General features: G+C 41.3%; 1 protein-coding gene and 1 long non-coding RNA gene across 4 annotated transcripts; one reads left to right on the top strand and one right to left on the bottom strand.

Moving 5' to 3' along the window:
- Window positions 1–5,468: 5,468 nt before the first annotated feature.
- Window positions 5,469–23,262, bottom strand: erc1a (ELKS/RAB6-interacting/CAST family member 1a). Of its 3 annotated transcripts, none has more exons than XR_007194974.1 (19): window positions 23,078–23,262; window positions 21,237–22,133; window positions 18,011–18,388; window positions 16,654–16,728; window positions 15,944–16,099; window positions 15,657–15,824; window positions 14,808–14,975; window positions 13,911–14,048; window positions 13,443–13,583; window positions 13,206–13,346; window positions 12,743–12,936; window positions 12,150–12,161; window positions 11,520–11,604; window positions 11,235–11,366; window positions 10,902–11,062; window positions 9,937–10,084; window positions 9,187–9,299; window positions 7,514–7,557; window positions 5,469–7,350 (listed from the first exon to the last, which is right to left on the bottom strand). XR_007194974.1 is itself a non-coding variant. In XM_048256075.1 (19 exons), exons 2-18 carry the CDS (start codon window positions 21,930–21,932, stop codon window positions 7,531–7,533), a joined length of 2,916 nt encoding a protein of 971 aa, XP_048112032.1. In that variant the 5' UTR covers window positions 21,933–22,133; window positions 23,078–23,261; the 3' UTR covers window positions 5,469–7,350; window positions 7,514–7,530. The 3 variants fall into 3 exon arrangements, 2 of the variants coding, with proteins under 2 accessions (XP_048112032.1, XP_048112033.1); XM_048256075.1 differs by having other exon boundaries at window positions 9,187–9,282; window positions 23,078–23,261; XM_048256076.1 differs by lacking the exon at window positions 12,150–12,161 and having other exon boundaries at window positions 9,187–9,282; window positions 23,078–23,261.
- Window positions 11,278–13,306, top strand: LOC125302771. Its single transcript, XR_007194975.1, has 3 exons — window positions 11,278–11,432; window positions 12,803–12,960; window positions 13,215–13,306. It is a non-coding gene; the product is annotated as an uncharacterized LOC125302771 (long non-coding RNA).
- Window positions 23,263–26,061: the final 2,799 nt, after the last annotated feature.

Raw genomic sequence — 26,061 nt, 5'->3', positions numbered from 1 at the left:
ATACCAGTTCTTTCATTATCTGCTGAAACAGGATTGATCTGCTTTTCTTCTGTGGTGGCCACAGATTTGTCCACAGTTTGTAAATTGCTTGTTTTCATCATATTGGTTTTGTTAGTGTTGTCATCTGAGGATGTGTTTGAATTCTTCTTTGTGTCTGTACTAAGGAGCGTTTTTTTCCATGCCTTGGTGTTGTTTACAGGTCTTTTCTGAGTGATGGGTCTCTTGGTTCTCCATGGCTGTTCACGGCCCGTAAGATGACTGTCCTTTTTGCCCTTGTCAACAGGAGAAGTTGACTGCTTCCCTCCGCTAGTGCCAGTAAGTGGGTTTGATGCTTTGTCTCTGTTGCCACTCTCTGGCCTGTTACCTGAAGGATGTTGTGGCTTGTTTTGCCCTTTGGCGTTTTCCATATTATCTTCTGTGTGAGGGATTGGCTGTTTTACACCATCAGCCTTTTGAGTTATCTGGACACCTACTGGGTTTAACTCTTTGATCTTCATACCAGTTCTTTTATTGTCTGCCGAAACAGGATTTATCCGCTTTTCTCCTCTGGTGACTCCAACAGGTCTGTCCTGAGTAAATGGTCTTGGCGTATTTGTTTTGTTATGATTGATTGTTTTGTTATTGATTAATTGTTTTTGGTTGTTATGAAATGTTTGGTTATGAGGTTTTAATGTTCTCTTTAAAGTGTCTACAGGATCCGTCTGTGTTATATCATCAGAGATGATTTCAATTTTATCAGTGTCTTGATTTATCTCTCCAGACAAGACGCTACTCATCTCGCTGCCTACATTACTTTGATTTATCTTCTTTCCAGAAGTATTATATTTCATGTGTTTCAAGATCGCTGTGTTCAATGAAGGTGATCTTGTGATGTTTTCATTTCTGTCCAAAACTGATTTATTCTCCTTGTCGGATGACTTGATGTGTCCCAGAATTAATGGTTTTTGGTCAAGGTTCAATGCTGTGTTAAGCGTCTCTGTAATCTGCTTCTCATTGTCTTCAACATGAGTATTGTCAAACCCTCTTTCCTCACCCACATTATCACTTTTAATTATAGGGGCTAGAGTGGATTTTAACCTTCTGTTGCTGTCAGTACTTTTAATAGACACTGAACCTGACACTTTTGACATGCTTACGTTTGAAATAGTTAATCGGCTTGAATTTAGATCAACTTTCTTTTCAAGAGGTGAGTTCAGATTTTTTAACTCAGTGTCTCCCTTTACTACCCTTTCTGAAGGAGGTAGACGTTCATCCCTGCTATTTGGATTCAGGCCGTCTTTACCTCTGTCTTTGTCAGCTGGGTTTGCACTCTTCCCCACATCTGTGTGTGTGCTTGGTGAAGGGTTAGTGTTTTTGCTGTTTTTTTTATTGGCTATAGTGTCTGGGCTTGTATGCCCTCTTTCACTGCATTTTGAAGATGATTCATTTGGTGTTATTTGGCCGCTTGTATTTCTAATGCTGTCACCAGTCAATGTATTCAAACTCTTTTCTTTATTGGTATTTCCTGAAAGATGCGTAATTGATGGAGTGGATATTTTCATACTAGAGTCCATTTTTATTTGTTGTTTCAGGTTCAAATCCTTGACTTCATCCTTCCCATCATCTTCATCTAATGTCAGTGGACTCATAATTTCTGTGTCATTCCTGTTTGTTCTCCCCATAGTGAGTTCTTCCAATTTCTGCTCGCTGGAGTCATTCAAAGTCAGTAAGGTAATCAGGTCCTCCTCTGAACTATCAGTGCCAGTGTTATCTAGACTGACAGGGACTTTGTGCTCATTCACATCACTTGTTTCCCTATTCTGTTCAATGAGTGGGCTTGAGGTAATTATTTCACTGCCACTGTCCACCAGACTGTTTATGTTGAGCACAGTACCCTCCATCTCAGTGTTAGTCTTTATGAGAACAGCATCAGTCACTTTAGGTATGTGTTTTAACTCTTTCCTCTCCTTGCTGGCAGTGATCACTGGCCTAGTGACTGTGAATGGGTTTAATTCCTCTGGGAATCCACTTTGATCTGTAGGAAGAGGTGCTGGCTTTGTTACCGCACCAGTATCCAAATACGGAGGGGTCAGTTCACTTACCTTGATCACTTTCAGCCCTCCTCTTACAATGGAAGGGTTCCATGCAGTAATGTTTTTCACCTTAGTGAGTGGCTTTGCCTGCCTCGGTCCAGTTTTATTTCCCACACTTGCGTCCTTGACAGGAGGTGTCTTCACTCTGCTCTCCTCTACCCTCCTTAAAGTGGTTGTGGGTCTTAATTCCATATCTCTGCTGATGCTGTCCATCTTTTTATCCGTGTCCAATCCGTCCCTGCGAGGCTGAAGAGTGCTTGTTTTCCTTTGAGTATCCCCAGCTTCTTGTGTGCATTCCCTTGTGTCCATGGAGTGGGCAGGAGTGTCTTTGTCCTCCTCTCCCGCAGTGTGTGCTGGCTGGTGGTGCTGCTGCTCTCCCCTCTCTGATGAGCTCCCAAGGCAGCACCTCCTCAGCTGCCTGACCGTCTCCTTCAGGCGCAGCAGCTCCCGGGTCATCCGTTCCAGATCCCTGAACTCTCTGGGCAGCTGTATGGACAAGGGTGGCAAGACGATTTGGTACGGACAAGCGTCCTCGTCCCCCTCGCATTGCCCTGCAGGCTGTATCCTCGCCCACAAGGAATCCTCATCTGTCGCCTCGCCGCACTTCTCACTCCTGACGAGCGCTAGGAAGCCCCACCACAGACAGAGCACCACCAGTCTCATGGTGCCGGAGAGGTTATGCCGTGAGGTGAGCTCGGCCAGTGTTTGTGAGGGAGGGAGACTCACAGGGAGGATAAGGGGAGAGGGAGAAGGCAGAGACTGGAGGACAACCTCCTGTCTAGCTGCTGGGAGTCCATCTGAGATGCACGTGGGCTGGTTTTTATTACAACCAGAAAGAGATATGGCCTAAATCTAAAGAATGTGATGCTTAACCATTATCAGCATATTATAAAATATGATTATTATGATAGAATGTTAATTATTTGTGCAATAATTGACAAATTAATTGCATTAAAAGTAAATTTAATTCAAACGTAGTCTTAGAAAATATCAATCTTACCACACACTTGGGGTGTCAGCATATTTAATCTCAGATGTGTGAATGATTACATGCACGTGAATGTGTGCATTTCTGCACGTGTGCAATAAAATTCAGATGGTGGACAGCTTTCCTGTTTCCTATCATTAAACAGCTTCTACATCTGAAATGCATTGTTAGGTTTTGGCTTTTGACTCTTTTCCCCCTCTGGTTAGCAGACATCAGCTGAGATCAGACCTGTTTACACTAGACCTAATTGTATCCACTTCAGGAATCCCTGGCAAGTAAATCGGATGGTCATGGTTAAACTTTGAATTATGAATACAAATAACTTTCATACCAAGTGTAATCGGCAAAAACGAATAATTTGTTTTTAAGTGTTACTCCCCTGATTTTGCATTTTGTATTTGAACAAAATTATAACAGAACAGAATTAAATAATTCTGTGTTTTAGTGTTACACTTGGAGACATATCCGATCAGGCAAAACACTTTCTTTAAAATGGAACATCTCTTACCGCAATGTTTACAAATGTCTTTAAACAATGTTTTGTTTCTATTCAGTCAAGTGTTCCTAAACCATTTAGAGTGTTATCTTACGGGAACAAAGCCATCGCTTTAAGTATACCAACCACTCACCACAGTGACCATACATGGACACATCTATTTTTGTGAGATAGCCCTACGCTTTCTACGCTTTCTTATTCAGCATAGAAAAAGCTCAGCCCATCAGTATCACAAACTATGTAAACAATGGGAGTTTTCCATTAACCAGCTTACGAAAACATTCAGCTGAAGTTCAGGCTTTGTTGGCGGACAGGCAGGGTACCTGGACCATTTCAGAGTGAGTGGTTACTATGTTTACAAGATGAAGTGCATGCAAAATAATACGGCTCTTGTAAAGACAAAATGCCCACACTCTCACAGATTAATCATATAAAAGTTAACATTGTTTCTGTGGGGAACCTTGCTGGTGTTATTATACCTTTTGCTCTTGCACAATGGACGAGCGAGTGCCATGCATCTGGGTTTGATTAGCTACACTGCGTCAACAACAGATAATGTCAGGTCCTTTTGTTTCCGTCACTAAAGACTTGACTTCATAAAATACTTAATTCTCCTTTTTTGTTAATGAATGCAACTTCATTTTGTGTGATCTCATAGTACCGACCTTTATGAACATCCATACCTAAAACTCAGAATGTCAAAATATACAATTTATTGTGTCAGGGTTCAACATCTGCTCTCCATAACGTTCAAATTCAATCAATCGTAGGTGCTAGAGAGATTATGTAAAAAATGAAACATCACTGGGGGGAATGTTGGCTTCAAGGTGTTCTACTGCCTGTGGCACCACTATTGTTGTGTCAATGTCTTGTTAGGTGTGTATACGGCTGTCATGTATATAGGCTATTTAATTCTCCAAGGTTTCTTATATGAACCTGAGATACAGGGAACAATTTAACAAGCTTTGGTCCTGCAATAAACTGCAGTGTCGCCGTGACATTATTTATTACACAAGTTGAATGGTGCCCTCTGGTATTCATCACAAAGCTGATGCTGGGGCCAAGTTTGAAACAAATGCACCACAAACATCAACAGGGACTGCAACCACTCAGTGTCGGCTTTAACTGCTTGTTTATGTCATTTGTTTTCCTTATCGAGTGAGGACATTTTGGGAAAAGAGAAATAAACCGCCCTAAGCTATGTATGAAATGCAATAAACCAATAATAAATGTGCGTTTGTGCATCGATTCACCCTCGTGTTTGGCTTTAAACTGGTAAGACCTCCAAGGCTCCTATTAAGTATTGTATAATTTTTTTTAAATCTGCCGTTTAAAAGTGCATTTGTAACGATGATAGTTTTAGCCAGATGGTCTTTTCTAGCAAGTGTTATTGTTGACTATTGTCCATACAAGAAGACTCTTTCTTGAAATACTTATATGATGTATAATTCATAAGATTATGTAATGATCCATTTTTGTGTACTATTCCAAAGTCGACAGTCTGGTAACTGTATGTTCTATTGGGCATTATTGAAGTTTTTCCACATTAGACAGTTTGTTTTGATGTTCTGTAACATGTTCCCAATTTTCAAACAAACAAGCACACACACACACACACACACACAAGAACTGTGTGTAAAGATGGAGTTAATTAGAGTGTGTTGTCCACTCACATGAGGTAAGGGGCTATCTACGGTGCCTTCAGCTTTAGGCACAACATTGAGCAATGGGAAGATTTAAAGACCCAAAAACTGAATTTTGAACTTGAACTTGCAAGAACAAAAATCCTACAAAATGATTATGGGGTTACTGTTAATGTTGTTCCAGTGGGGGAAAACATGTAACGGTACTGCTCTGAAAGTTTGATGGATCCCTGGGTTTAGACAGAAATCAAGTAAGAGCAGATGAAAGACACAGGTCAGACACATTTATGTACATATTTACAAAGTCAAAACACTCACACACATCTCTTACATTGTTTTACAAGAGTTTACACTCTCTCACAACACACAAAGATACAGCACTGGGCCAAAATCTCTTAAAACATGACAGATAAAAAGTATCTAGAGGGTAGAAGGCTTAGAGAGAGAGAAAGAGAGAGAGGGAGATAGACAGATTGATTCAAGACAGAGCATGAGGAGACAGATTGGTTTTGATATTCTCCATTCATGAAAGCACATCAATCCAGCAATGTGATCTCATGAGGCAGATATCCAGGGCTGAAGTCAGCTCCACACATGGCTGATAAGAGCCGATATTCAATGCTGGAGTTCTTTGCCCTCTAGCGGGCACTACCACACTAAAGCTGCCAGCCAGTTGTTATGAGTATAGTCTGGAACCCCCAGATGAAAATCAACCCAACTAGTAGATTTTTTACTAGAGTGATCTCTGAGCCATGGAACGTGTTTCAGGTGACGACAACGAGGGAGACCTGGCATTTGAAAACCAGCTACCCTTAGAACTATGGACGTGCTTGTAGAGGATTCACATAGATCCTACAATGACATCAGGTTTTTACTGAGAGGCTATGGATACTCTTGATAAATTTGTTTAACACCTGAGCGGAAAATACGTCTGGAGAAGATGACCGTGGCTTTTTTGTTTACTAGGTTCAGTATGATTGGTATGATCAGTATGATTGAGTTGATATAATTTCTTTCAATGTAGTACTGCATTTCAATGTAATAATTGTCTACATAGATGTCCTTATAGATGGCGTCCAGGCCACAAAATGAATGTAGAGAGAATGTGTTGGATGGCAGCGCTAGGCTACTTTGCCCCTGTTCTTGAAGGAAAATTCATCCATCTTCCTCCTCATACACATAGGGCTATATGTTCAAAATCTAAAGAAGTGGCACAGTTGTCAAAATATATCATATTACTTTCAGTAATTTTGTTGCAGTTAGAAATGCAACAGCTACTTTTGTTGCACTGTCTGTGTAACAAGTAGCCCTAGTAAGTGCTGCATTCCCGTCCTGTGTCAAATCAATGGCATATTCACACAACATCACATACTGTACAGGAAAAACACTATTTAAAAAATCATTGCACAAGTCACTCAAAGAAGTATGCTATATTTGAACAAATGCACCAATGTTTAGTCATTGAAAATTAAGCCCACAGCTACAGGATGAGTTGCATGAAAGGAGAGAAAGTAGCAGGGGATCTATTATAGTCGAGGTGAGACAACCATTTTTTCCAGAGTCTGGGGAATGTGTAAAAACTTGTAGGACATGCAAAACAACACCATGACACCTGTACGGTTGTTATTTGCTGTTTTGATTATTGTAGAATCTAAGAATTTGTTTACTTTGGCTACTGACAGAGAAGTGTACCTTGCTTCAGGCCTCTGGGCCACTGCGGTTAAGGATGGACCCAACCAATCAGAGCAGCAGAGTCCCAGTCAAAATAAACTCGGTAACCTCAATACTGATTTGACTACACTGCACATTTTACTTCAGGGTAATGAAAGGTCGTCCCTGATACATTTCAGAACTTCACATATTTATCTGAATGGTTCACCTAACTGAATCCCAAAGAGGGTGCAACAGTCAGGAGGGTGTTGCCCTTTACTGGTCTATATGAATACAGTGGAGCAACACTGATTTTTGACACTGATCTTTCTACTCTCCTCCATTTTGTGCAAATAAATACAGTTAGATTCTCGAGGTGGGTGAGAAGTGGATATGACAGCAGGGCCAGGCGTAACAGGAGATGAGGCTCTTGTCTGGAAGGCAGACGATGATAAAGTCGTCAAAGTGGGACATGGTCTTACGGCCGTTCTCACTCCAAACCTGGTGGAAAGACAGAACAGAAATATTGTTTCAACCTATAATTTATATATGCATGCATTAGACTGTGTTCATACAAGCATGTTCATGGTTCATGTTGAGGCATTACGCAAGTGAGATCAAAAATACAATTGAAAACTAATGTGCCCTCAAATGGAATACTTACCCTTCCAAAAAATGATGTTATGCCCAAATGCCTTCCTCATCATCCTTTGTTTGGCCATGGGAAAATAAAATAAAAAAAATATATTAGTATGACGTAAAAAGAAGTGAATATCAGAGTGAATATCATGACCAATCTTTTAAATGCCCCCTAAAGAGTTTTTTTTTTACCTTAAAATAACATTTCCAAAATCATTTTGACAGCACATAAACTCTTAAAAGGGCGAACAGCACTTCTGCCCTACTCTGAGCATGTCTTAGAAGGTTTGGTGTTTGGGTAGGAACACTGGCCCCCTCCCGAAATCAAAATGGAAGAGAGCTGCTATGCTACAGGAATTCAGATATCTCTTTCTATAGACTGCTGTCGGTGCATTCCTTCTACAGAATACTTTATCAGAGTTATGTTCACTTTGTTGCAAAAGACGCATGTTTAGTTTGTTTATTATTGCGCTTCTCAACTGTAGGGGGACCCCGAGAGCGAATCTTCTTTAGTGCTGCTTTAAGTCTGTTTCAAGTCACCGCAAAAATGCGTGTAAGTGTGTGTGTGTGTGTGTGTTTTTTTGCACATACAAGGCATTTCAGGCCACAGATATAACATAGGGGACACAATGAAAATAAATTAACACTGCCCTCAATGTCAACACTTATTTCTTTGCATTGATGTGCTACTATAGAGTTGATGAACTCCGGTGATATGCAAATTCCTTGCTGCAGACGACTTTATTTTCAACACTTTATTTTTTATCAACACCATCAGGCCGTTTTTTAAAAGTAAATGTTCCAATCAATGATCCAGGCAGCACGTTTTTCTTCTCTCTCCTTCAATTTACAGTCTACTTACAGTTTACTTACAGTTTTTACTGACTAGAACGTCTCGGGGTCAAAGGTCATACGGAATCGATTAATCTGCACTAATTTTTTAATCAGTTATTTTTTTCTCAAATTAATTAATCGAAATTAATCAGTTATTTTGACAGCCCTAGTATTGAACATTGAGTGGATTAACTTGCTGGCAAAGTTAAGGTTATAGGTGCCTGTATAGAAGATGCCTGTATAATTTGAGATAGTAGTAAAAGTCAGGTGGTGCAACGAGGTAAAATATTAATTCAAACCAAGAAATAGTAGAAATGTGTTGTACCTAATTATTATATTAAACAATATTCTTTTTTATTTGTATAGTATTTATTCACATTTTAAATGTAAAGTTGGATGTTGGAAAATCAAAATACCCGTTCTCTACAATAAAGTAGCTTATTCATCATAACTTACTTTTAATACCAAGGTACTACAAAATAATAATGTGTTAAGCACTGTAGACCATCTCAGGTATACTTACCAAAAAAATCAAACAAGTGTGGGCTTTTAAAAAAAAATGTACCGGTATGTATTAAAATGTATTAAAACACCTGTAAATGCTGTGCTTTGTTGAAACTTGCAAAAAAAATGCATTCTGTCCATTATTATTTTGAAAACACGTTTTTAAAAGCCTTTTGTCAATGACCCGTGTGTTTGCCAACATATTTTGTCAGGTGCTCATTACATTTCCAGTACCAGTTCCAGTCCAGTTCCATACCAGTATGTGTTTAAATAAAAAATAGTGTCTTTTACACCATATGGAAACTACATTATGTGCAACTGCCATGTGTGACATTCTTATCCTATGCAGCTAACACCAACCTGATCAGGGGATGGCTTGTGATTGGTTTGGTTGGCTTGTGTTTTCAAGTGTCCATCTTCATAGCTGTCTGCCATTAATTTCATGCGGTTTTGAGTCTGCCCAAAGCAGATGTCAGTCACAAAGGAAGAGGAAAGAAGGTAAAGCATACACACTTACAGTACTAGTCCATTATTGTCAATAACCACGTTTGCATTGACACTTCTATTCCGATTAGAAACGGAATAACGGCTCAATCGGAATAAAAATTATATAAACACCTCAATCGGAATGAAAATTCCTGATCCGATCAGAATTTTAATCGGAATGAAAGAGGTGGTGTAATCCGCTCCTATTCCGAATGAACACCCATGTATACGGTCATTTGGATTGACTGCTGTATCTTCTCAAGGAAAAGTAGGCAACAATGGCTATTTTGATCAAAGATTCTAAAGCACTTGAGAGCACCTGATCAAAATAGAATGTACCCCATGTAAACAGACGGAACAAATTTTTCAATCGGAATAGTTTAATCGGAATGACAACAAAACTGTCCATGTAAACGTGGCTATTGTTTATGCAGAAGAGTCAGAAACATGTCAGTCCTTTATGACCATTTAAAATGCACAACTGTACCATTCAGAAGGTGAACATTTATAATATCAAAATAAGTTACCACAGACTTATTACAGTTGCAACTCCATATAACCCGAATTTAAGGCAATGACCACAACAACTGGAATGATTGGTATGACCGATGGGGAAGCTCACACCTGCTGCTTGAGCTGCTGTACAAGGCGGTCCTTTTCTCTGCGCAGCTGGGCCACTTCTTCCTGTGTCTTCTTCTTCTTTGAGGAGGACAGCTCCAGTAGAGCAATATTTGCATCTTTCTCACTAATGGCTGCCAACAGTGCCTCCTGTCTATAATGCAAAGGTTCATTCTATATTTTAGAAAACATTTACGAAATGCAGACAAACATACACACGTTTGGCATCCCTCTGGTAGCAGTTATACAGTTGCATTTAAAGCTAGGAGTTTGAAGTAGAGTCAATCAGATATCAACATTTATCTGCATTGTATTAGGATTACTGGCATTCAGCAACCAACATTTTCAGATTATGTAAGTGCATGGAGAAGATTATACGCAAAGGGTCTTGCCAGGTCGTTGTTTCAGAAACAATGTAATGAGTATATGCAAGTGTGACAGTAATTAACTTTTTATGTTGACTTTGCTACAGAGACAGTCAGTTGGCTTTTGAATATGAATTACTATTCATTATTGATTCAGTACAAACATCTTTTAATCTTTACCTTTATTTTGAATGTAATGTGTGTCTTCCACATGTGTTGACTTTAAGGGAACTAATGAAAACACCATTACAGTACCTACACGCTGACTGCTCAATATTACTGCGATCTAAAAGTTACAAATCAATGTGAGAAAGCCACCGTGAGTAAAGTCCCTAATGCTCTTGGGGGAAAAAAATGGTAAAAAGAAAACCCTTTAATGTGTCTCAGTAGTTTTTCATTTAACATCAATATCCCTTTATAAATGACTACCCTTTCATGGTAAAACGGCATTCTGCTATCTGAAGTTGAAAGTAGAAAGCCAGAAAGCCCTGAAATGGTTATACAAACCGCCGACAGATGGTTCTAGGCTGAATATTTCTTTGCCCTTTGTTGAGGACAACTATGTTTTTTTCCTTTATTTTAAGAGAGTATTCTGAGCAGGCTTACTTCATCTCCAGCACTTCCTCCAGGTGCCTCCTGCGCTCAGCCCTCAGCGTCGTCAGGTGAGCCTCCTTCTCTGCCAGAGACTGCTGGGTAGACGACATCTTAGCTTTCATGGACTCCAGCTCCAGTTTCACCTTCTCCATGGCTGCAAGCAGTTCCTCCATCTTCCAAAAAGAAAAGGCAACAATCTTAATTTAAATGAATGTTCCACAGATCCACCATTACATTGTTGTTCTAAATGATAGTTTCACATAGACACATTGTGACATCCTTTTATATGTTTTTCTTATCTGTTCTTCCTGCCTTGACACACGTCTGGAATTGTATATGTCTGACCTGTTTCTCCTGGTGTGCCCGAGCAGCCTCCTCCTGGGCCAGCACCATCTCCCGCTCAGCCGTGATCTGGACACTCTCTCTCAGCGCCTCCTCCAGCTCCTCGATGCGCTCAGCCTTCTGCCGCAGAGAGTCCTGACAAGTGAGGAGAAGATGACATTTACTAGAGACAAGTGCTCATACAGGACCACAGAGTTAGAGGTGATTATTCCATGACGCCTGTCAAACATGTTGTTCTCTCCCTGGTCTCCTGACCCTTGATTGGTGAGCCTACTGTAGGTGCGTTACCTGCTGGGGACCGTCGCTGCTGTTTCTGCCCTTCTCCGCAGGATGTTTCTGGGTGCTGGCCTTCTTGCTCTGCTCCCTTATTTGCCTACAGTGACGCACAGAAGGGGAGTTCATCAAGGACACACTAGAAGAGGTGAATGATGAAGGCCCTTCAACAAACATTGGAACTCAATCTGGGCTTCACTGCTCTGAATGTAAAATAAGATTGATTGCATCATCATCCCATTTCATGATAACTGTTAACATTACTGCAGTGACAGATGTTGGTCTCTGTTAATGTTGTAATCAGATGGAATTAAACAGATCTGAAAGGACATTTGTTTTTTCAGCCTCAAAGGACCTTCAGGGGTAAGATGTCATGGGTGCTCACTGAATGACAAACTGAAGGAAAGCCTTCTGTCTTTACTTTTTAAAAGCTGCGCACAGTAAGACAGTAAAGCCATGTAAATGATCACATGGAGTTCTTTATTGTTAGCAAGTCCAGTCTGTCTGTGTAGCTAAAAATGGCTAGACCTATGGCTAAAAATCCATGTCCATTTTTAGCCATAAGGGATTAAGGTTTTGATAAAGTACTGCAAATACTAGGTCAAGGAGAACTACAACTAAGGGGATATTGGGATGTCCACTAACCTCGATGTCACACTAGACAGAATTTGCCAAGGAAAGAAGATGACAAAAAAAAAGAATCAGAAACAAGAGAGAGGTAACTCAGCAGTGAATCTGAAAGGGAAAAAAGTCAATCTGCACAAGTTAAATAAATAAATAAATCTTTACTTAAACAAAAAGATGCTGACATCCTGTCATAATTGTAGTTGTAATAGTAGTGATCATGAATAACACTTGGCGGAGTAGTAGTGTTGTAAGAATACTAATAGTTTTCAGAACTGTGATGCTGCAATAGTCTGCATTACACTTGGCATTGGGTGATTTAGTGCATTTCAGATTCTGCTTCTAAACTTGGTCAGCTCTGTTTTAGTCTCTATTTTAATCATTTCACTGGGGGGAAAACACAAAACACAAAGAGATTCATAAGTGTGGTATCCCTCATAGTATGTAGCCCTGTGAGCAGAGGTGGGCCTTAGTAGCACTCCATAACACATCAGCAAAAGAAAAGATTGCTCTAAAAAAAGTTGTCTACTCCCACTCAGGTACAAGTTAAATAGTTTTGGACTGCAGTGATCACTTTTGAATCCAAGAAGGGGAAAAAAGTTTACCGTCCTTACCTCTCCAGCTCATTGATTATTCTGTCTTTGTCATTCTTCTCATTTTCCATCTGGCGCAAGATCTCCAACAAACGGTCAACCTCCGCTTGGGCCTTCCCAGAATCCTCTCTGTGTCTAGCCACATCTGTCTCCAGAGCGGCGATCTTCTCAGATAGCTCTGAGTTCGCTTGTGCATCAGCAGCTGCATGTTTGGCCTGTGCGGGTCATCCACACACAAGGTATGGTGTTACAAGAACACATGACACAGTAGAATCAAATACTTAGTAGTGTTAGAAGAAAAAAGTTACTCTTAAAATGCATATGAAATAGGAACTCTAATATCTGTTATCAGACAAAAGCATTAACAGGAACCCCTTTGGAGTGAGAAGCTGGCCCTACACTACGAGTAACCCCAAATCAAGGCAATTCAAAACTGTGGCATGCGAGTCTGTGTGTGCTGGTCATCTCTCTCCACCACTCTGACCCTCTTCAGCTGGTTCTCCAGCTTGCTGCACTCCTCTCTACGCTGCTCCAGGGCAATCTCGAGGCTCTTCAGCTTGGAGTCCTTCTTCAGACCGGACGAGGCCAATGAGGACGCGTGCTCTTTCAGATCCAGCAAGGACGTCTAGGAACAATGATTCAATGGCAGGTAGTATTATGCAAAGTCGTCAGCTGATCAGTTGTCTTGGCGAGTCATGGAAGCTGTGGTTGTTTCTCTCACCTCTCGCTCTGACAGGTCTCCCTGTAGGAGAGACACTTTCTCCTTGAGCTCCTTCAGCTCCTTCTTGCTGGTGTCCAGCTCCTCTGACTTCTCTCGCTCCTCGCGGTCCCTCTGTTCCTTCAGACGCTCAATGATGCGGTCCTATACGCCGCACACACACACAACCATTTGAGAAAGGAATCAACCAAAATGTCAAATGAGCTGTCAGTGTTCCAACCCTTTTAAAACGCTATAAAATTATAGACATATCAAATGTGTACTGCCATATGTGTGCCACATAATTGATCATATACTGATCACACCAGACGCACACAAACAATTCACCAAACTTACATGTTTTGATACCCATAATCATTAAGTTATGTAATAATTTGTTATTGGATAGTAATATTCAATTCATGAAGTTCATTCATATGTTCAACCCCTCATATGCAGTCCTCATAAAAACTAAATGTAGTCTGGAGTGACCTTCTCAGCAAGTGAGTCCTCCAGGGTGCTGAGGACAGTGTCTGTGTTGGAGGTGTCCGTCTGGAGGGACTTCAGCCTCTCCCTCAGGCTGCTGATCTGCTTCTCCTTGTCTTTCAGCTGCTCCTGGAGGTTCTCAATCTGGGGATGGAACATCAGCCACATAGATCTCATTTATGAGACATATCGTTCACGCACTAACATTGTTTTAACATCTCTGAGTTACACCTGAAGCCAGGCCTTAAAGGTGCAGTCTGCAATTTTGTTGTCCAATTTTAACTGTTGGCAAATGTTAGTACCGGTAAGTATATTTAATCCAATCCCATTAAAACGTGCAACAGCCCACTAGCTCACACCAAAAACAAGGTAACATTAACTGACAAGCTGACAAGATCAAGATAGTTTACTTATCAAATATCCATTTATCTATAATAATCTGTAACAGTGACGAGAGGCCTACATATTATATAATTATTACATATTATGAGACATAATAAAAAGCAGCTGGTATGCTAAAAAAGTAAAATGACTGCCATTGCCATGACAAGGCGTTTTTGTGATGGATCCATTTCTAAAAACGTGCAGGGGCCCAAACTGTGCAACTGCAGCAAGTTTCATGCTTTTATGAAAACGTGAGCACCATTTTCACACCACCTGGGCTATTACTATGAAAATCAGCTCTTTTAGACACATGTGTGAACATCAATACAACCTGGCCTCCAAATGAACCCCATGGGCCATTAGTTGACCTACGTAACATGAAAAACTAGACACCATTAGGGTTCTAAAATGCCAAGCAGGTGCATGGGAACATATTTCTCCTGCTCGCTCGACCAAATGTCACTTATAATGTAGTTGACTTATGATTGATGACTTGCCTGTGCTTGTCTGAGATCTTACCTTTTTCTGCAACACATTAACCTTGCGTTCCTTAACATCTAGCATGTCTTTGAGGTCATGGATCTCCCCGTTGAGGGTACTCTTCTCCTCTGACATCTCCTGGATCTGCTTGCTCTTCTTGTTCAGCGTGCTCTCCTTCTCCTCAAGACGCAGTCTCAGAGCATCCACCTACAAATACGGCCAGTCACATTAGGCTCTCGTGCTTTCTTGAAAAAAGTAGCTGAACGCAGTACATGAACGAAGAAAATACAGGGCTACCACTACTTCAACGGATTATAGCTGCTAGATATCACCCAACAGGCAACTCTTTTCCACATCGTCACAGACTGTGGTGTGTGTACAGAATGTGCTCTTATTCTGCCCCCAAGTGGTGTTACAAAACCCTGCACCAAAACTTTATATTTTCATTATTACCCATGACATTATATATTCAGTTGTGCACAACAAAGCAATGATTGGTTACAGTTCCTCTACATTCTCTACTCATTATAGTCCTACTTTTATTATAAACAGAAGTAGTAGGACCCTCATCACCTGTCTAATGAGAGTGTCTCTAATCGTGTGGCACTATTCACATAAGCTGTAGCCTGTATTTACAGTTATATGACTGTAGTTGTAGTCTATATTCTATGCTTGTAAAAATAGCAATTATCTACTTAAAATAACTAACAAGTTTCCAGTACATAAAAAACTTTGGGAAAGTGTTTTCCTTTTAGACTATGATATTGGCAAAGCTGTTAGTATTTTTGTGACCTGATTTAAAGTGTGACCAAAGCTGTTATGAATGTGTGCTTGAATCTCAGCATGCCAAATCATGCTCATTATAACATACTCATTTCAGTGCCGTACCTCTGTTTGCAGGATGGCTGCTCGCTGTTCTTTAGCTGTTAGCGACTCTTTTAGCACCTCAATGTGTTGCTTGCTGTCCGAAAACTGGTTGGTCAATGTTTCTAGTTTGGTTTGCAATCCCAGGAGTTGACTGTCTTTTCTGGAGAGGTCCTGCTTCACTTGATCCATCTGGCAAAAAGCAGAGTTACCCCACAAATGACCATACAATTACCGAAATCTATCCAAAACACCCAACAGGACACTGACCATCATTACTGGGAGGGAGGACATTCCTGAGCAGCAATTACCTTGCTCTTCATGAACTTGGTGTGGTTGCGATAGACCTCCATTTGCTTGACCTCCTCCTGGCGCTCCTCACAGGTCAGCGCGCTGCTGGAGCGCAGCATCATCACCTGGTCCTCCAGCTCCCGCAGGCCGCGCTCCAGAGAGCAGATCTGAGAGTCCTGGGGACGGACGGACGGACACAGCCATGTCACTCACTGCAGGAGCTCTTCACCAAGACTGTGTGTGCTTCTTAACCCATTTGGAAATACATCAAATCAGACTGTAGGACAGCATCTGTTCTAGTGCTACACAACAAGTGTCCAAACCGAGCTAGCTTCACAGCACCTTTTTAAACCGTTTATACCTGTAGCACTAGGAATGGAACACCTCTCCTGAGGACAGTACAGTATATCTGAAGTCTCAGAGTCTCTTAAAACTCTTTAGATTGGAATTTCTGAATGATGATGCTAAATATTTGGAAAGTTGTTAACTCGTAAACAATTTTCATATTTTTCAAAATGTTTTGCTCATATTATGTCTTTTATTGTCTTTCAATTACTTTCTTGGTTGAGTCACAGTAGCTTATGTGGTCTGTAATGACTTGCACTTTAAGTAGATTTAAGTAGAAGTAAAAAGGAAATCATGAAAAGTCATGGCAAAAGATAGTAGACATGGTGATTATTTGAACAAGCAAACTGAGTGTGCACATTCATGAAGTAGTTTTAAGTGTCACCTTCATTTCAATAACTGTTTGCAGGGCCTTGGTCTTTGTTGAGTCTGGGGTTCCCTCATAGCGACGGAGCAGCTCCTATAGACAGTAATATGTTTCATACAGTTCAGCCCACAAATATGCCCTAGTCTATATGCAAATTATTCACTGTTTTCACATTGATCAATTGAAAATTGATATTAATGCAAAGTGGATGCAGAGATCAGAAATGTAAAAACAAGTAACAGTAAGACACACACTATGCTGCCAAGTACTCATGCTAGAACATGCCATATCTGCCCACTACAGGCCAACACCCATCCTCCATTAAGTCTCTGTTGGCATTACTTGCCATCTCTGGTTTCTTGTGAACTTCTGGTTGTTAAAAAGCTACTCTGTAATGCTGTTCAGTGAGCACCTGGAGCCTTTAGAGACAGATGTTTACTTCAAATACAACTAGTAGAGTTACCAGAGAAGTATCTGGGCTTACAGATTTAGGTCTCATTAGGCTTTTGTGTGTGTTGTCTACGTCTAAGTAATTAATATTAAGATACAGAACACCAAAGTCCAAACCAAGTCATCAACTGAAAATGCTACTACAAACATAATGCAGCCTTCTGAACAATCCACTGCCGAATAAGACACGAAACAGCATCACTCTAAAGGCGAATGCACATCTGAGTTCAAAGCATACACTGCAATGCCAACTGTTTGTTGAGTCCTGTTGGCTCACTGTGTTGCCTGTGTGGGCGGAAAAAGTTGCACTATACATACTGTACAGTACAGCAACGCCTGCCCACTGTCAACTAGCACGTAGGCTACGTTCTACTGCTGTGCCATATGTGGATATGGGCTACAAAACGTAGCTTTTCTTGCTCACTATTCTTGCTCACCTAAGACAGTGCGTAATATATATCTACTTCTAATCAAGTATATGTTTTCTAACAAGTTGCAAATGACACTGGCATTGCCAGTCTTTTGATTGTGTGGAGGAAAGAGGCTGAGGGAAAAAAAAGGTGAAACTGTGTTATTAGATCCAGTAAAACGCTAACTAACAGGATAGTATCTCCTTAGGGGAATATTTGATGATTACACTGTGCTTCTTAGCAAGAAGTAGGCAAGCCAATTAGAGGAACCCTGACGGGTTCTGATGGCGATTCAACATGCTAAATCAACATGCTGAATCGGTCATAAACTAGATGCCAGATTTCAGTTAGTGTTGGCTGAGCCGCACACACTGCACCAATTGGAGCAACAGATGCTCCTCGACTGGCCAGACCTTATCGGATGTCTGACCGTCGGCTTGGTCAGTGGTCCCTATAAGAGCATGGGTGTGTTGGCTGGGATGTGGTTGCAGTCCAGGTGAGGTCAGTGTGCCCACCTCCCTGAGTGCGGCCATCTCCTTGTCCCTCTGCTCCAGCAGGTTCTCCAGGTGGTGCATGTGCATCTCGGCCTCGGCCAGTCTCTGGGTACGCTCGTGGTCCTCCTCGCAGGCCTTGGTCGAGGGCCCCTTGGTGTGCAGCATCTCCAGCAGCTTCTTGATAGAGTCATCGCGGGCCAGCAGCGTCTGTTTCTGGGTCTCGATGCGCAGCTCCATCTCCTCCAAGGTGCGGCGCAGCAGGAAGAGCTCCCGGGCCTGCCGCTCATGCTCCTCTGTGGGCTCAGAGGCCAGGGGCTCGCTGGGTGGCTGAAGGAGCTGGTTCAAGTCACGCTGAATGCGCAGCTCCGCTTGCAGGGCTTGTATAGTTGTTTGAAGATGCTATGATAGGTGGTGAAAATACAAACATAGCAAGAATCACAATTAGGTTTATATGTACAAAATTCAAAAACAGCCTTTTAAAACTTTGAGTGTAAGATAGTACATGAATGCATTTTTTTGTCTTCATCTTAAATTGTTAGCTTCATCGTAAGTGACACAGTTGAGTTGAGTTGAGTTTGGGAAAAGCATTTGACTGATACTGTGGATTCTTTTAAATGCCAGGCCATTTTGGAGTAGAAGCATTCTCTCTCACTAAAACTGGTTGATCAATTGACTTTCCAGCAAGACAATGATGATCCTATAGCAAAACCTTGACTTAATGGCAATAGACTTGGAATGTTTGGCTACATCAGTCCTCAGATTTAAATCCCACTTAAAATTTAAAGTAGGTGGTACTTTACTTGGTAACTTTTGCAGAAGATGAAAAGATTACAATAGGAGAACATATTGGAGACATAAATTGGATATATACTGGATAACTCGACCAGAATACCTTGAGGTTAAGGGCTGGAGTTTTATGACATACAATAGACCTTTTTTTGTTGTTGTATTTATTTCAATGTTATGGAAAAAATGTGAATATGCTACGTCCTTAAAGGGGGTTTGTGCAGAATTCTGTAGGATTTTAGTTGTCTCTTGCGCTCTTTCATCGACTTAAATTACACTGAGATACAAAGTGGTATTACAATAGAGTACGGTCCGAAAATTGTCCAAAGCTTTTTAGCTAAAGGTGGATATCCAGGCAACAAAGAATTAAAAATGTTTACAACAAAATAGTACACATGGCCCCTTTAATTAATAATAATTTATTGTAAAAAAACTGTGTGTGTAGGCCATAACCAGGGAGGGATATCTTATGATACAGCTATTCCATTAAGATACAGATGACAAAGTCATCCACAAAAAGCGACCTAGCCTACATACAATGTACAAAACTACTACTAACAGTTTTAACTAAGACTACCAGGCTACCATTTTAGGTATACCATGAATAATGTTAACATTAGCAAACAATGTCTGTTACATATGAAAGGTTCATTCTGAATGTCATGTATAATGAACATATGGAGCTGACATTCAACGCTTCTGAGCTTACTGGAGTATACAAACAGCCGAAGCTACACAATCCTTTTCATGCTCACCGCCTACAGTCTTCTGGAAGAATGTGCTCTAATGCATGTAAAATCCTCATTATTCTGGTTTCTAAAATTGGCAGTTATGCTTATGTGCTAACATGTGTCACCAATTACAACTGATGCTGCAAGTCTACACTACCTCTTCTTGTCATTACTGCACTGACAGCATGATTCCCAAACACATTTAGCAAAAATATATGTCACGGAAATAGCTGGCATCTGCCAAATCACTATGAAGGTCCTATTTTTATGATGGCATGACAGCCATTTTGCAGACATGCAGAGTTTGAAACTAATCACTGAAATGAGAGGAATCAATGTATTAAAGTGGAGAAAGTGGATTAGCCTACAGCAGCGCGGGTGCTCCAGGAGTCCTGCTGAGGCTCCCTGAGTGGGTAATTAACCAGACAGCTGTGTAAAGGGACTGGAGGAAATGTGAAAACAGTCATCTTCCATTAGAGGGGAACGATTGGCTGGAAATACACAACTGCAGGCTGAAGACACACGAGTTCAGGACCCATAGTTGGTTTAAGATGTAGTCTCCGCCAAACTATACAGGACACCATATTATTTACCAACTGTCTGAAAAGCAAACCAAAAGCATTCATTTTGTTGTCTGACCTAAGGCCAAACATATAATCCTACCCAAAATTAGTGAAATTAGACAGACACTGGCGCCATTATGAGTGCATTCTCTGTTATTTGGTAGTGATTGCTTTATTGGCTGTTGTGTTTAAATACACTGCAATTTCTGTTTGTTTTCCCCTCCTTTTGCCACCGAAAAATACTAAAACAAAACTGGCCTAATTCTAACCTGTTAGTTTGTTTTCATTGACTGCAACTGATAATGTTCTTGGTGTCTTTCTCCATACATGTTATGCCCCTGAAACATCTGGTTTCCTGTAGCTTGTGTTTATGAAACATTTCATTTCTAAAGAAGACCAATCAATTCCAATAAACAATGACAACTGCTAAACTTTGATACTGACTGTGTCTGTAAGACACACAACTCAGCTTTGACACTGTACAGTCAACTGTACACACATGCACAGTAAATTATAAGAGTAAACATTTATTTAGACAATGCAGGAAATTATGATTTTCTATTAAAACAGGCAAATGTATATTCAGTAGCAAGACTCATCCTCATCAGCTTCACAGAAAAGATAATTTACCCACATTTAATTAACCAGTATTAAGATGGTGTTGACCAGACAAATTTTATTAAACAATTCCACTGTCTATTGGATAATTCCACCATAAAAACTATGAGCTTATGGTGTAAGCTATAAAAGAAACTAGACAAATTCAGATTGTAGTCAAATCTAAGTGTCTGTACCGACACACTCTTTTGTGTATCATGTGGGAAAGAGAGAGTAGACCGAGGCATGTAAGCTTCCACCATCCCAGGATCCCAGTGCTTACTGTACTGCACATTTTCCCATGAGGCCATTTTAAAAATCACACCCTTTACACAGTACCTTTAAAGAATCCAGAGCTATTTCATAACTCTACTTATGTATGTCATCTTTAACATCAAATGTGGGTTAATATGACTGGGGATTTGTAGCCTTTACTCTCCTCTCCATCTCTAAACGTGCTTGTGTCTGACATTAAAGGATGAGAAAAAGCAAATTTCATAACATCCTAAGCCAACTTTAAAACACTGGTTCAAGATGCGCACTCACTGTTGACACTGTTAATATGCCTACCTGAGTTTCATCTTGAAGAGCACGGTACTGCTCCTTCCACACAGAGATCTTGGCCACCTCGTCCTTGCGCAGGGCGCGCTCCTTTTTCAGCTCGGGGCTCCAGAAGGTCTTGATGGAGTTCATAGAGGAGCTGAGCTTGCTCTCCTTGATGTCCACCTCCCGCCGCAGGAGCTCGTTCTCCCGCAGCACCTCCTTCAGCTGCACCTGCAGCTCCATGATGGTGTTGTCCCGCGCCTGCCGCAGGGAGTGGGGCACCGTGGAGGCCGCATGGAGCTCTGCGAAACCCACCGAGTCGCAGGGGGTCACAGCCACGCCAGGAAGTGCCACCGCCATCTCTGGCGTGCTGCCCATGACAGCTCCGCGGACTCCATAGGGCACCCGTCCACTGGAGCGCGCCAGGGTGACCGTGCTCTTGGGCAGATCAGAGGTGGTGGCTATAGCTACCTCGTTGTCACTCATGTACATGGGTCCAGAGGTGGCATAAGCTGCGTTGAGGGACTGTATGTTTTCCATGGAGAGAGTCTTTCCCCCACCTCCTGGGCCCCCGCCACTGCCACCCATACTATTGGTGCGCCGGTGACCCATGCGAGGGGAACGTGGCAGGCGCGGGGAGCGTCCTGAGCTCTGGCTATTCTTTCCTGCACCATGGTTGGCCTTGGAGTCATTTTTGTTGACTGAGCGAGCACTACCATACATGTTGGCTATCTGTGATAGTTTTTGAGGGAAATATTACAAATACTATATGATTTGACTGTGAAAATGAGGAAGGTGGTTCTTCACCTTAAACAACTTGGACGGACACTTATTCTCAAACACTGGTTTGAACATTAAACTGAATGTTTTATTGATGAAGTAAAGGTACAGTTCCTCCAGATCTCCTTGCATGGTATCTGTGATCTGAAACCAGAAAGGGCCAGTGTAAGCATAGGCTCAAAAGCTGATGGATCCTCTGAATGACAGTGCATTACAACAGCACATAATAGGGTTGATGTGTCATGTCATATCTGTGTCTGAAAAAATCCAAACAATATCAAAGCTTACCAATTACATTTAGGTGCTCAGGGTCAATAAATCAGACAAAGCTATTATGGACATTTTCTAACCATAGGCTATACAAGGATGTAAAATAAGCTTATCGAGCACTTAAACTGAAAAGGAGAAACTCCAATTCAGTTAGAGCTATTGACTCTGATCTTCACCCAAGGTTACCATACTTAAAATTTAACCATCAAGGTCTACTGCGAAGAGTATTTGGACTCATTTGTCACAGATATAATAATCTGCCAAATTGTGAATGTAGTTGTCATTTATATTTAGATTTGGTTTTATTTGCAGGTTTCCTCTGAGGAATGGGTTGTACCCCTCAGTCTTCATCTTATGCAAAAGCTCTCTAAAATAATGGTCATCACCTAATAGCCTATTCAATTCATGTTGTAATTGTCATCTGCATTCTCAAATAGCTTAACAATGCACCGACAAAAATAACTAAAAGCCTAAGAACGTGTGATGCTGACAATACCAATGAGAACCGTCAAAGCAATGATACAGATGTCTCCCTTTTCACCGTCCTCCTCCACCATTGCGCCCCACACCACACAACCATTACACTAGGCTACTCTTAAAATGGGCTAGAAAATGTACGATAACTTAACAGCCTCCTCTGCCTTTTTTTAACAAACAAGCTCTGGACTATTTGCAATAAATACATGACTGTGTAAGCTAGCCTAGGTTCTGCACAAGATTAAATGTAAACGACCATTCAAGATAAGACTGAGCACCATTCGAGTCTATCAGGCTCATGTAAAGGCTTTATGATGAAAATCGTTAATAAATCAAACTACCTTCTATGTACCATCAGGTCGAGGGATTGCGTTGTAGCCGGAGTCAACGATATTGCGATGAATTTAAAACCAGGCATTCTTCGATTCCATCATAAAAAACCTTTTCATTTTTTATTTCTGTAGGCTCTGCCAGCATCTTCCCAGAGCCAGATGATTTCAGTGACGTAAACCTTACGCTGTGCGCTTATGACGTGCAAAATGTCAAGCTTGTCTACTGTCGCCATTCCGAGACCATGTGGATAGCAAATAAATGGTTCCCACACAAAAAGTAACCTGTGCTAATTGGAAATTGGGCTATTTTCTTCACACAGTAAAATGTTGACAGGAGGTTAAAATAAGTCATAGCCTAGGCTACAATACCATGAGCTTAAAAGGAAAACCTCTTTAGCAAGAGTGGTCAAGCGGGCAATTTTATTAAGATGTGCAGAATCCTGCATGATGTAAATTAAGCTATACTATTTGTGTACTGACTATACTAACAGGCCTACCAAGAGATTTTTTATTCTCAGCACCTGGATGTCATGCGCCTCTGCGTCTCTTTCGCATCTTGTAGAGCTCGTATGTGAACAGTAGATGGCGCCTCTGCGATAATTGTAACATCCTTTGTCTCTCCTGATGACCACATCTCACAACAGCAAAAAAAGGAAAATGTAGGCCTATTTAATAGCTGACGAGTAGGCCCAGGTTACAAAGTATCGCAGTCTAGTCTTCTTAAGACATTCCTATCATTGAATAGCCCACCGCCAGGCAAAAGAATGGCAGTAGCTAGTGACTGGACCTACCCCAATTAACTGTTTCAAAGCCACAACATCTGTAAATCTACAATTGACATCTAATTAGCATTGACATCTAATGACATCTAATCTCCTCTCACACATACAAGGAATTTGATTGCTATCTGTTGTGTCATTGCACAATCTAAAAGTTACTGAGTGTCTATGGACTTTCAAGCAGTTGTCAAGTTTGACATCATGTTTTACTGAGGTGTAAAAATAATATGACACAGAGGTGAAATGCCCTAGTTATTTTTCAACATAAGGAAGAGAAGACAATAAATAATTAAAATAAGGGGAAAGTTTGTTGACCTCCATAAATAAGGGAATAGCTATGAAGAAACATAGGTCTATAGGCCTACTTCCCTGAAAATGCCTAACAGTAATTTAGAAGTTCCAATCAACTGGAACTGTAAGACACTTCGCTGGACAAGGACCCATGTTTATTTTGTCCAACTTATTGAAGAGGATATTAAAAGAGATCACTGTTGGAGGTCAACAGAAAAAGTCCAGAAAAACACAAAATTTGTTTTCAAAAATCTAGCTTTTGTAAAGACCATAGTCCCCTGGCCCCTGACCTAAAGCTGATAGAAACCTGTGGAGTGAGCTTAAGAGGAAATTGCACAAGAGAGGATGCTGGGCCCTAGAGGATCTGGAGAGATTCTGTCAAGAAGAATAGTCTCAAATTCCCTGCTTTGTATTCTCCAATAGGGGAGAAGATTAAGTGCTGGGCTCGGACTGTTTAGATTAGATTAGATTCAACTTTATTGTCATTGCACAGAGTACAAGTACAGAGAAAACGAAATGCAGTTAGTGCTTAACCAGATGGGTTGGTTGTCACTGATGTGCAGAGTTAGTGTTCAGTAAGGTGTCAGCCACAGGAAAGAAGCTTCTTCTGAACCTGCTGGTCTGGGTGAGACCTATAACGCCTCCCAGAGGGGAGTGGGGTGAACAGTCTGTGGTTTGGGTGAGAACAGTCTTTGATGATGATGTGCGTTTTGTGCAAGCATTGCTTGCTCTGGATGGCCTCGATGGAGGGGAGTGAGGAACCGGTGATGCATTGTGTAGTTTTCACCACCCTCTGTACTGCTTTTTAGTCAGAGGCAGAGCAGTTGCCTACTGGCTAGGGCTTCAAGCTTGTAGCCAAAGGGTTGCCGGTTCGATCCCCGACCAGTAGGAACGGCTGAAGTGCCCTTGAGCAAGGCACATCCAAGGCACCTAACCCCTCACTGCTCCCTGAGCGCTGCTGTAGCAAGGCAGCTCACTGCTCCGGTGTGTGCTTCACCTTATTGCTCCGGTGTGTGCTTTACCTCACTGTGTGCTCTGTGTGTTCACTAATTCACAGATGGGATAAATTCAGAAACCAAATTCCTTGTATACGCAAGTATACTTGCCCGAGAAACCTGATTTACATGATTTTACATATTGTGACATAGTTGGTGAGGATGCTCTCGATGGTGCAGCGGTGCAGCAGTTATTTCTTGGCCCAAGTAACTATGTTTGTTTCCTATAGAGCCAAGCAAACACCAGAGTTTGTACACAAAAACAGCTAAATGATAGTGAGGAGCTGAATTTAACAAAAAGTGTATGGTATTAGAATGGCCTATAATTTCAGTAGATGTCCAGAGCGACTCAAATATATTAGAGCACATGTACTTAAGTATAAGTATATAGTATATATACTTTTTTGATCCCGTGAGGGAAATTTGGTCTCTGCATTTAACCCAATCGGTGAATTAGTGAAACACAAACAGCACACAGTAAACACACAGTGAGGTGAAGCACACACTAATCCCAGCACAGTGAGCTGCCTGCTACAACAGCGGCACTCGGGGAGCAGTGAGGGGTTAGGTGCCTTGCTCAAGGGCACTTCAGCCGCAGCCCACTGGTCGGGGCTCGAACCGGCAGCCCTCCGGTTACAAGTCCAGAGTGCTAACCAGTGGGCCACTGCTGCCCAAGTTCAAGTACATATGTACATACTTCAAGTACATATGTACTGTATGTTTATGTTGTATTGGTCTATGTCTTTTGTAAAGCTCTTTGAGTGGCCTTTTGTGCTAGAAAATGTGCTGTACTTTACTTACCTCCACACAACATTGCCTTTTAATACCATATTTCACAACATTCCTCTCTATTTTCACCCACTTGACTATCTCCGCTCATTTTTTTCTCACTGAGATACTAGTCTGGCTCCTGTCAATGCATTTCTGT

Source organism: Alosa alosa, chromosome 11, assembly GCF_017589495.1.
Source record: "Alosa alosa isolate M-15738 ecotype Scorff River chromosome 11, AALO_Geno_1.1, whole genome shotgun sequence".
Classification (NCBI taxonomy): Eukaryota; Metazoa; Chordata; class Actinopteri; order Clupeiformes; family Clupeidae; genus Alosa; species Alosa alosa.
Note: the sequence above shows the minus strand (reverse complement) of the source record. Positions and strands in the feature narration are given on the sequence as shown.

Bases quoted from the DNA above. Each gene is read 5' to 3' on its own strand.
- erc1a (XM_048256075.1), bottom strand. From the start codon at position 21,932: ATGTATGGTAGTGCTCGCTCAGTCAACAAAAATGACTCCAAGGCCAAC. The intron at 16,729-18,010 runs GTGGGCACACTG...TACTGTCTATAG, and splicing joins AGATGGCCGCACTCAGGGAG to GAGCTGCTCCGTCGCTATGA. The intron at 15,825-15,943 runs GTAATTGCTGCT...GCTTTTTGCCAG, and splicing joins CCAAGTTCATGAAGAGCAAG to ATGGATCAAGTGAAGCAGGA.